Here is a 12,167-nt window from a genome sequence, read left to right on the forward strand (position 1 = left end):
TAATGTTTTCAAATATTGAAACAAATCTAGTCATTCATATAAATCATCCACTTATTAGCCTAATGGATCTTTGAAAGTGTATCAATGGGGGTCGGTCATGGTGGCTCACTCCTGTAATCCTAACACTTTGGGAGGCTGAGGTGGCGGATCACGACCTCAGGAGATCAAGACCATCCTGGCTACCACGGTAAAACCCTCTTTTTACTAAAAATATAAAAACATTAGCCGGACGTGGTGGTGGGCGCCTGGAGTCCCAGCTACTTGGGAGACTGAGGCAGGAGAATGGCGTGAAACCGGGAGGCGGAGCTTGCAGTGAGCCGAGATGGTGCCACTGTACTCCATCCAGCCTGGGCGACAGAGCAAGACTCCATCTCAAAAAAAAAAAAAAAAAAGTATATCAATGGGATGCAATTGGGTTAATACTCAATAACTTATCAAAGAATGAAACTTTTATTGTTTCTTCCAGACCACTGAAAACAGTCAACAACATACATTAAACTTAACACAAATTTTAACTTTTAAAAAAATTCTAAATATTAAGTTCTTTTACAGAGCTGACAAAGATGTCAGTAAGATGTAATAATAAAAGCGATTTGTATTAATTATCTATGATGATATGGACATTGTACTATATTTTTTAGCAGAAATATGTCCCAATGCAAGTCTTTAATTAACAATGTAAATTCAGTAATTATGATCTTATTACTAAGTTTTCTACATAAGATGATTTACTTTTATTAAAGGAAATATAATAAATACTAGAGACAGAAGAGAGCTGAGAATAGAATAGAGTAATAATAAAGTCACAATACTAAGAAAGTTATATATTTGTTGTCATAATATATAGCCAGATTATAACTAGGAGAGATTTTTAGAAATTAATATTGAACCCTGGAGCTTCAAGGTAGATGTTTCCATTGAATCGTAAATAGGATTAATTCAACTAAAATGCTAAAATCATGGGGGAACAGTATTAATACAGAGATTTATTTGACTTATTTATATTGCATTACTTTCATACCAAGTATAGAAATACTATAAAATAGTATTTTAATAGTACTATAGTACTTTAATAGGATTTAAATAGTATTTAATGGTATTTTAACAGTAGCATAAGATACTACAAAATAGTATAGTATAAAATACTATAAAATGCAGTACAAATTACATTTTTACTTATTTACATTGCAATACTCACAAATGCAAAATATTATTTTTGCTGAATTTGATGCATTTCTTCATTATATATTGTCGACTATGAACACTTATGAATTAACTGTTTTATTATTATTCTTTATGAGGTGCTTAGTTTCTAGCTGAGAAGTAAAAGCAACAGCATGATACTTACTCTCAACTACAATGATGTATTAATATAAGAAGTATAAACTCCTAAACTTAAATTAATAAATTCTAATAGGATTTCTATGTTGTCAAGTTTAGAGTAAATAATTCAATATATTCACCAGTTCTTTGGGAGTAAAGACATGGAGTATGAAGAAAATAAATTACTATGTAAAAATAAACTATGTCAAAAGTATAAAATAAATATAAAATAGCAGATGTTTACACAGAAAGGCAGGATCAGTGGGAGTTATTTTTAAAAGGTGAAAATATGTTCCATTGTATTTATTGATATTATCCTTCAAATAAATTCTTTACAAATAAAATATTTATTTCATTCTGCATAAAAACCTTAAAATACAACTTGCAAATTATTCTGTATTAATTAGTCAATCATTTCATGTTTTTCAGTTAATGTGAATTGAGTAAAATATCTTGAAAATTAAAAACACCTCATAATGTCACTAGCTCAAAATGACAATATGTTTGCAATAGCATTTACTAAAATCTATATAATGCTTATCACCTGCCAGATCCTACACGATTTAAATACATAACTTATCTAATATTCTTAAAGTACTATTGCTACCCCAGGTTAGTTATCTTGTTCGTATAGCTAGCACTAACTGACATACTCAGGAATCAAAACTAAGTGGCCTACTTAGGAGAGTGCACCTTTAACCACTGCTCTACCCCACCTTCTGACGAAAATGATTCTGCCAGGGTCTGCTATGTATTTGAAAATCATTATTTAAACTATAATCAATCAGAGATGTCAAGTGTGAATATGCTTTTCTCATTATGAAAGTGAATTTGTGAGTTACAAGCAATGAAAAGGAAAGTGAGCATAATAAACATGTCAAAAGATTAAACAGTTCAAATGTCAAGAACAGAGATAGTACAGATAAAAAGCAAATAATCATATTTAACATTGGAGGTCATACCATTTAAGTTATCTACACCCACCAAAAAACTACATTGATATCACTTATAAATTATGCCGCAAGAGAACTGTCTCATTAACCTTGTTCAAAACATTAATGGTACTTTATTTGTAAAATAATAAACTCATCAAAATGTTTAAACAATGTTATTATTTATTAAACAATACTATTCATATATCTCACATTTTTATGGAAAAAAGTCAATCTTTATTTACAGAAAATTTGACATAATTTGTTTTTACCATTTCAAATACAAAGAAGTATAGAGATTTGACTCTATTATTCTAGCCTGAAGTCAGTCAAGAAGAAAGTATGACTCTTAATAAATGTGGATCCACTTTCCTTTGAAGGTATCTTTGAAAGGAGCAGTAGGAGGGAGAGCAATGTAGATCTTCTCTAAAACTGAATTTCAAAGGATTTATTTGGCCCATCTTCCACATGGGAAGAATTAGAATTTTTTTTTTTCTTTTTATTTCCCATTGTGAGATCCTAAATGGGAAAATAAGTCCAGGTTATGTAGGTCTCTATGCGGTATTACAGGCATTAGCAGCCATAGTGCAAGGAATGTAGGACACAAAGGCCTGTGTAACTGGCTGCTGTGAACTTTAGTGGCAAACCTTAAAAAAGGGAAAAGAAAAAGGAAAGAAGACCTTTAGCACTTCCATATAGATCTCAACATCACTCAAAAAACTTTCTTCAACTGGGTCTGATGCATTAATGAGATCATAGAATTACTGTTAATTTAGCATTACATCCTTTGGTGCAGAAAGTTTATTATTATAAATAAAATGCCATCGTTCACAAAAAGTAATTGGGTGTGACAGTAGGCCATATTTTAATATGTGGTTTATTATTGTGTGGATTAAAAGCAGAAAGCCTAAATTAAAAAGAGAATTCCTTGAATTTAATTAAACAGTTTTAAAAATTGTTTTGCAGGTATTTAAAGTGTAGAAACACTATGATATATATATATATATATATATATATACTATGTAATATGTCTTAAAATCCCAACAACTCACCTCCTTTTAAAATTATGACAGATTAAAATTATGATAACTGTAATGTAAAATTAGGCAAACAAGTGAATAAAAATTGAGTAAATAATGCAATTTTACTTGGTGCACTTATTAACATTCTTATTATTCAAATATTATCTTTTCTTTATAAAATCTTCCTTAAACTATGATATGCATGTAGTTTCTGTATAATACCCAATGTCGGAATGAATATTCAAAAATCCATCTCATTAATGTTTTAAAAATGCAACTGCTAAACAAACTGTGTTTAAGTTTTTCAGCTATGCTAGTTTTTTGCCTCTCTCAAAATATAACTACTGGGCCAAGAGTTTCTAAATGATTTTCCATTAAAAGACATCTGTATTGAAACCTAAGACACACAGACACTATAGTAAAGCTTCTGAAATTTTCATTTTTTATAATCCTAAATAAAATTAATCTATGATTTGACAAGGAAAAGATTAGAATAGCAATATGAATCATATTTAAAAGAATGTACAAGAGAATTACTTAGTCCACACAAGGTAAAAGGAACTTTTTTTTGTTTTGTTTTTTATCAATAGTGATTCAGGAGATGAATCGGATTCCTGTGGATATCATTATACAAATTTATCATCAATGAACCAGTGAAGCATGAAACAGTGTTAATATAGAATGAAAAGAGAGTTTCTCCTCAATATATCACTTTATAAGCATATATTCTGAGTTTTAAAAGCAATAATCTTCCACATAAAATTCAATACAAGAGTGATCACAGACCACATTAGATCGAATTATGGCAGGATTCAAATAATATCGAATCCAGGTCCTCATCTTATATAGGAATCCGTGGCATATGATCATTTCAGCTTCTTCATGGATACCCAGAATGATGGGAACTTCATCACAGGGTGCTCACGAATTTTTGGAAAACTCTGTTAGAAAGCTCATGATTTAATCAAAGTAAAGTGGTTTCATCCTTTAAAATTTCTCATAGATTTATCACCATTTCGTCCTGTGGGCTATCACAGGATAGTCAGAATTCCTTTTCTTACCTGATAGCTTTTCGCTATTTAATGATAGCTTTTATTCTCACTTCTCCAAGTTAAGTCTTTCCACTGCGTTTCATAGAATACATCTATAATACAAAATAATCTTTCTTTCTCTTTTGAACTTACTCTTTGCTAATGTGAGTTTGCCAACATCCTCCTCAACCAGGCGTGCTTAGAATTGAACACAACAGTTAAGATGTGGTGATCACTGCAAACTATAATAGGGCATCCCTTTGTAGGACTCTATTAAGTCCAATTTAACAACACTTAACTTTTGCAGCCATGTTCCACGACAAATACCAAGCATTTGGCCAACAAAACGATGGTCATTAGTTGCGTAGTGGACTTTTTGTACCCAAAGATCTTTACATTTATATCTATTCCTATAAGGTATTATTTCACATCTAACATGTTAACATGAAGCTTTGTATTTGAACCCTAGGTATCTTATCTTCAAAAATATCAAGATAGTCTATTTTCTTTTCTACCAAACTCATATCCCTTCAGTGTCGTATAGTATGGAGCTACGTTGACATATAATAGCCTATCTCAATTTATTACCTCTTAATACTCAAAAATCCCCAAGAAAAACATTTTCTTGTATGGCAATTTACATTTGAGAAATTTTGTCCAAGACTTCTTTTTCTCTTGTTTACTTTAAAACAAGTTTTTTAGAGAATAATTTTACAGTGCAGTACATCTCCATAAGAGCGTTTCTTGGTAGTTGATCACGTTTAAGTGACAAAATGCAGGTAATGACATGCTCAATTCCACCTTTGAGTCAGGACAAACAGTGTAACATCGACGACAACAACAACAACAAACCCTTAGGCTGATATGCCTGTGCCACAAATATCCATACATACCGCACATGAATTGTGCAGTGAGAAAAAAAAAAAAAAAAAAAAAGCTACTACTTTATTCTACTTAAAGTCGTCCTCTATTCAAACTTTTATCTCACTCTTCTCTCCTTCTGCACCATAATTTTCTTTCAAGCAAAGAGAGAGTTCTGGATGATTCCAATCTCTCCAAATCTACATCACAGCCTCCAACCGAGGTTCTTTAAAGTCAGATAGGAGCTGAGGGAGCCTGGGCTGGAACCAGCGAGGGTTTCATCCAGCTCCTCCCCCAAAACACGCCCCCCAAATCGGAGCCAGAGGAGAGCCCAACCACAGAGAACTTCCACTCTATGAGGGCAACCTCTGAGTAAAGCCCTTGCCTACAACCATTCATCTCCTCCGACCCCTGCCCAGCACTAGACCGCGCTCCTAGCACCGCGCCTTCTTCCGGAGCCTCCTCCCACGGGCTGGCTAGGGGTGAGAGCAGGGGTTAGTCAGTGCGCACGTGACGCGCGATGCCCACATGACAAGACCGTGGGCGGGGGAGGGGGACAGCGGAGTGAAGAAGGGGAAAAGTTACAGAAGACCCGTCAAAGCGCCCAAAGCAATTTGTCCCTTCCCTTCCTCGCCAGCAGTGGCTCACGGATCCCTAAGGGACAGCTGGGAACCCAAGCGTCTCCAGCCCAGCCCCAGAAACGCTGGACGCAGTTCTCCGCTCACCCCACCACCCTCTCTTCCCAGACCCGCTGGTGATGCCGCTGCACCCTAAAGTTGTTCCTTCCTTCTTTCTCTCCCTTCCTCCTTTCCCTGTTTCTTTCTTTCCTTCCTTCATTCCCCAAAAGCTCTTCATCCGCTTAGGGTGATGCCACTGACGCACATTCAATTTGCCCCAGGATCTCTGAGGAGGTCAGACCAGGCCGAGCACCTTCCAAAGGGGAGGGTCTAACTGAGCAAACAAAGTTGCACGCCACACCGCAACCTGCCCCTCCCCTCCCTTTAGCCCCCAAGTGGAATCCTCGGCGAAACTCACTTGCACTGCGGGTCCCCTCTGGCCCCTACCCCATCATCGCGCAACACACCCCTTTCAACATGCGTGCCCACCCTTTCATTGCCCTGCGCCCCGAGCGGTCCCACCGCCCGGCAAAACACTGAGCAAGCCGCTGCGCTCACCTTGCTTGACACACTTGAGCCGGAGGGGGTCCTTGCAGTGTTTGATCACGGCCAGCACGTCCCTGATGGTGAGCCCCGCCACGGGGGTCTCGTTCACCTCCAGCAGCAGCTCCTCCGACACCAACTTACTGCCGCTCTCATAGGCCACCTTTCCGGGCTTCACCTCCCCCAGGTAGGGGAACTGTCCATTCTCGGCGCCCCCCTTCAGTTCAAAGCCCAGCTGGCCCTCCGGGTTCCTGCCAATGACACTCTCATGGACTTTGCTAGTCCAGTGGCTTTTCTTTTTCAAGCTTTTGGACATGGCAGTGGGGTGAGTCGCCTCAGTTCCTGGGGCTCCTTGGGGTTGGGGGGTTGGTAGTGAGAGAATGAGGATGGAGGAGCAAGGGGGCCCAGGGGGAAGAACAGCAGACTTTGCCTTCTCCCCCCTCTATTCGGTGCTTTCCCTCTTCTTTGGATGGAGTGTGGACGAGGAAGGGGGAGGATGAGAGGGACGGCTGGGCAGAGGTAGGAGAGCTTGGGTGAGGTTGTGCTGTCCCTTGAATGACACTCAAGGCTGTGGCCCCGCAGCAGAGGAAGCGGTGGTGGTGGCGTCGGCGGCGGCGGCGGCGGCGGCAGCCGGAGCTAGCAGTAACCGAGCTGGTGAGCGGGTGCGGTGGGGGTGGGGAAGGAGGGTAGGGATGCCGGGGGCCACTCCTGCGTGGTGCGAGTGGGAACGCGCGCGCGCGCCTGGGTGTGTGTTGTTAGCTGATATCCATGGCAGCTGCAGTGGTAGGGTGCGTGTGCGTGCGTGTGTGTGTGTGTGTACTAGTTGTACTGTACTGGCATAGGGGAGGAGGCAGGGGAGGAGGGGCGCGCGCGCCGGGTGGGGAGCCAGGGAGGGCTTCGCCGCTGCCTCCCTCCCTCCCTCCGCAGCTTGACCCGGTAGTGAAGGCAGAGAGGCAGGCTGGGTCCGCCTGGCAGCCTACGGGAGGAGGCGGGAGCCGGGAAGGAGGGGAGCCGAGGCCCGGCGTGGGGAGGCCGGCAGGAAGGGCCTCGAGCCAGTGCGGACCTTTCTTCAGCCTCTGTGCGGCCGAGCCGCGCGCCAGGCTGCTGTGCGAGGAGGACGCGCTGACTTCCTCCGACCTGGGCTCCTATGGAGCAGAACTAGCGGGACCTGGACTTGTGGCGCGCCTGGTGCCTGGTGCCACATCTCGGGCTCTGCGAGCCTCCTGGCGTGGGATCCTGCCGTGAGAAGGAACTGGGGCGGGGGACCCGGCGGGGCATTGCGGGAGAAGGCCTGGGAGCCCTGGGAGACTTGTGGCGTGAGGGAGTTCACTGTGTAGAGAGGTTTCATGTCTTCATCTATACAGTCACTTATTTGTCTCAAAGTTCTCGAAATTCCCTCTTAGAGAAGGAGAAAGTTAGAGAACTGGAGGCTGCGTACCCTGATTGCGCAGAGGGGAAGCAGCCTCGCATTCCCCCGGGCAGGCCCCGCCCGCGCGTCCCGCCAGTAGGGGAATTTAGCGGAGGGATGCGGTAGTCTAGTGAAAGGCTATCCAAGGGTAAGGGGCTTCACTTTTCCCAAGCAGGGGAAACAGAAAGGGTCTACAGGGCTAGGGGTGGAGGGAACGGATGCAATGAGCAGCCTCCGCAGAGAAATGGACAATTTAACTAGGGACCTGCGGCCGAGAGAAGGCAGAGGCGCTCCCTTGCCCAGGAAAGCCACCAGAGTCGGCTGGTACCTGGGGAAGAAACCTTGACACGATCTGGCCCAACACTCCTTTAATCACAGAGAAAGGGGAGAAGGCTCCCGAGAGTGAAAATGGCACAGTCGGAGCTGGAACTCAGCTCGCTGATCCCAACTAGTGTTCCCTTCTTTTCGCCAGGTTTGCATCCAGGAGAGGGAGGATAGGGGCAAAAAGGATGCAGGGAGGCTGATTTCCACTGGAGAGCTAATTTCCTGTGAGACATTAACAGTGATTTTTTTTTTTTTAATTCCTGTAACTGGTAAATGAATTTCATTTGCTTAACTTTTAAATGATATGTTTCAGACAAAAAAAATTGCACACCCACTTATCTCTTTAAAGCAGAGGATGAAAAGCACTGAACAGGTAGGATTCTTAATGTCTGAGATGAAGGTGATGTAGGAGGCAAACAGTACAGTTAAAAATGTTGAGTCGGCCCAAACAGAAACACCAGGTTTCAATCCAGACTCTGCTGCTTACTGAGAATGTGATCTTGAGTAAACTGACCTTCCTGAGCCTCAGCTTTCTTAGTTGTTAAATGGACTTTAAAAATACTAATCTGTTAGGACTGTGGTGGGAATGAAATCAGGGAAAGCAGGCACAGCAGTGCTCTCCTGGCACAGGTGAGTAGGCGTTTGAAATGATAATTCCCTTCCTCTTTCCCTCTTAGGTATAACTTACTACTTGGGGATGAGGGGGATCAAATGTAGTCAGAACTGGAAGAGATCTTAAAGATGATTTGTTTAACCTTGTGTCTTTTTTCACTTGAGAAAACAGATCCTCCATAAGTTGGCTGCACTAGTGAAGCTTAATCAGTGAGCCAGGGGCAGTGCCAGGATCTGAAGCCAGAGCTGCAAGCAATGCCCAGAAGTAGGCAAGACTTGATAGCAAAGCCTAATCTCACCCAGAGAAGTTGAGTGTTAGCATTATGAGGCATAGTTCTAAATAGAAACTCATCATGAGAACTGAATATATATATGGTAAAACCAAATGACAAGCTACCATTCATGGAAGATACTAATATTTATTAGGTTCTAACTACATGCTAGATGTTGTTCTATAGGCTTTACACATAATACTTCATTTCTCCTGACATTTTGATAAAGTAGGTACTGTTATCTCCTTTTACAGGTAAGGAAACTGAGGTATACAAGGATGAACTTTTGCAAGGCTACAAATCTAGTTAATGGTGAAGCTAACATTCAGACCCAAGTAGTTCAGCTCTAGACTTTGTCTCAGTTACTGAATTGAACTCTGTGCACTTACCATGTGTCATACCAGCTCTCAGTACATAGTGTCCCAAAAGATTGGGCCTGCACTTTCTTTCAGGGGCAATTAGGAAAAAAGTAAACAAATGGAGCAGGATTTGGGCATAATAGCATACTTCTCCCATCCCCCAAATCCCAGAAGTGTCACTGGGGTGTGTGCCAGTTTATTTAGAGCTCTTCAACTTCACAGCCACCCTTCTTTGCCCTAAATTGTGACATTAGAGTTGAAATCTGTAAACGTCTTTATGGTCAGTTGGCACAATGTTTAGCTTTGTCAATAGAAGGTGCTAGGGAAACACTGCAGAAAGAAAGGGGCTCCTTTTCTTGGTTCCAGTGCTTTCCTGCTTTCTCCTATGGTGTGGTGACCAGTGAGTGACTTTCTGACCAGTGGTGTGCAAGAAGGTCATGTTACATAATCTTCAGTAAATTTGGCCAGTTCCCTAGTGTGTGTCTTTCTATGGAGTGCCGCTGGCATGTCAGTGGAATGGCTTCCTAGCAAGTTTTACTGAAAACACAGCTGGTGGTTTCCTTAGCAGCCCAGTGTGTGGTGTGACACCTTAAATTTCTGGGTCATTAAGTGGACCACAGCCATATTATTTCCAATGAGGTCCCACTCTCAGGCTTAGTAGGGTGGCGGGTGGGTAGGGGGAAGTTCTTCTTAATTATTCTCTCCTTGGGTACTCTCCTGTAGCCTGACAGATAGTGACTATTCCCAATAATCACTATTGCTGTATTTTTAGTGGGCTTTGTCCCTCTCCTAATAGTTAACACCCTTTGACTGGATCTTGACTGATAAAAGTTGAACTCTGAAGAAAGCACTATCCTTGGAGTCAGAAATTGGGATCAGACTATTTTTTTTTCTCTCTATTTTGGTATTCCTCACATTCGCTTTATTTCTCCACTGCCTTTACCCTTTTTGGATTTGATGGTATGTCAAGAAAAAATTATTTCATCACTGAGCACTCCGATTGTAGAGCAGAACGCTAAATATTGCATGCTATTCCAGAAGAAAAATAGTTTAGGAATACTAAAAGCCAAAGAAAGAGAGATATGAATGCATTCTGTTCTTATAAGAGTTCTATGAGATAGATGCTTGTGGCAGACATGGTCTCCACCCAAATCTCCTAGGATCCCTTTGGTTGAACTGAGTATTCTTCCTCTAGCTTCTGCATTCTTTTGCTTCTTGCAGCCTTCCCCGAGACTCTCTTTGGAGGAATGCCCAAACACTACTAGACTCACTTTGTCTACTGGCACAGAGAGCCAGACAAAACCACCTGCAAGTTTACTTCTTTCCCAGGATACCCTTTGCCAAGGACTTTCCTATAGAATATAAAAGACCAGCCCTCTTGCCTCTAGTAGCAAGAAAACCTGAGATGTAATTTACACCCTGAGGCTCCCCTGTAGAATTATATTGCTGTTAGGATTTTGCCTGAAACCTCCTCCTTGCCTATCTTGCTTACTGTGGTACGTGAGATGAGTTTTTCCCGATAGCATTTCTATAATAAATCACTTGCAGAAACAATCTTCATCTCAGAGTTTGATCCTGGGGATCCTGACTTAAGACATTACTATTCTTTCTTTTTTTTTCTTTCTTTTACAGATGAGGAAACTGAGGATCAGGGCTTCTAAATTGCCCCAAATCACACTACCAATAGGAGGTAGAGTTGTGGTACCTTTTTTAGAGGGACCATTATTCTGCTGACTATAGTACTGTAGGGCATACAGTTTCTTATCCACACTGTTTCTGAGTCCAGTCTGTCAATATCAGTACTCCACGATTATTGTGTTTGTTTTTCTTTCTCCCTTTTATCTCAAAAATCTCTATTGTGATGCCAGAGAGACCGTTCTGAAACCTCTCCTTTTTTCTGTGTTTAAAACCGCCCAGTGCCGCCCATTAAATACACAGCAAAGTCCAAACTCCTTATCCTCCTTGGATCCTCCTTTCCACACTTTTTAACTGTTCAGCCATATTTCTCTATGTACTCTGAGACTGGAATCCAGGGCAACAAAGCTAATGTGGGTTCTCCAAGATTAACACAAATGAAAGGAAGCCCCTTTATGCCGTCTATTCTAGGTCCCTTGGAATATAATTAAAAACAGGAATTTCAACATTGAAATGTAATTATGTTCAGATAAGGGCAGTAAGGTACAGTGGCTTGAGCCAATCTCCAACCATGTCTGGGGACTGGGACAGCTGACCCAGGTGTCATACCTAAGGCTCAGGCCTGTGTCTTCACTTATCCTTTCAACCCTTTCCTTCTTCCAGAGTTGAACGCCTTACTTTCCTTGGCTCACTAGGCCATTTCATGGTTTGTGTTTGCCCGAAATACAACCCTTCCCTGCCTGGGCTACACCTGTTCACCGTCAAAGAAATACCTCTGGGCCCACTTTCTTTCTTGGAAGCATTTTATGATTCTCATTTCTGTTACCAACACAGCTTTTATTTATGTCTCCATGTATCCTTTGCAGAAACACAACTTTCCAGGTTCTATGTTTTATTTGCATTCTTAGTGTCTGGCACATTGTCTGACACAGTGTAAAAGCTCAGTAGAATTTTGCCTGATAGCAGATGTGTCTAAAGTGAGGGTGTCCAAAATTTCGTTAAATGATCACTGCTTTAATATGAATTCTTGGCTAAGGCAGGAGAATCGCCTGAACCTGGGAGGCAGAGGTTGTGGTGAGCCAAGATCACACCACTGCAATCCAGCCTGGTGACAAAGGGAGACTCTATCTCAAAAAAAAAAAAAAAAAAAAAAAGAATATATATGAATTCTTACTGATAGTATTAAACAATTATCTCTTTACACTCATAGTAAACATAGTAAATTCTG

General features: G+C 41.3%; 1 protein-coding gene across 4 annotated transcripts in view; it reads right to left on the reverse strand.

The window, feature by feature from the left end:
* MAGI2 (membrane associated guanylate kinase, WW and PDZ domain containing 2) overlaps positions 1-7,134 on the reverse strand; it is a 1,467,283-nt gene extending 1,460,149 nt beyond the window's left edge. For all 4 annotated transcript variants that reach the window (XM_033194948.1, XM_033194950.1, XM_033194947.1 and 1 more), the window contains exon 1: positions 6,345-7,134. In XM_033194948.1, coding sequence (XP_033050839.1) covers positions 6,345-6,645 — 301 coding nt within the window. In that variant the 5' untranslated portion in view covers positions 6,646-7,134. The remainder of the gene's footprint in view (positions 1-6,344) is intronic.
* Between the last annotated feature and the right edge of the window lie 5,033 nt (positions 7,135-12,167).

The sequence above is a fragment of the Trachypithecus francoisi genome, unplaced genomic scaffold, assembly GCF_009764315.1.
Source record: "Trachypithecus francoisi isolate TF-2019V2 unplaced genomic scaffold, Tfra_2.0 Lachesis_group4, whole genome shotgun sequence".
NCBI classification, from domain to species: Eukaryota; Metazoa; Chordata; class Mammalia; order Primates; family Cercopithecidae; genus Trachypithecus; species Trachypithecus francoisi.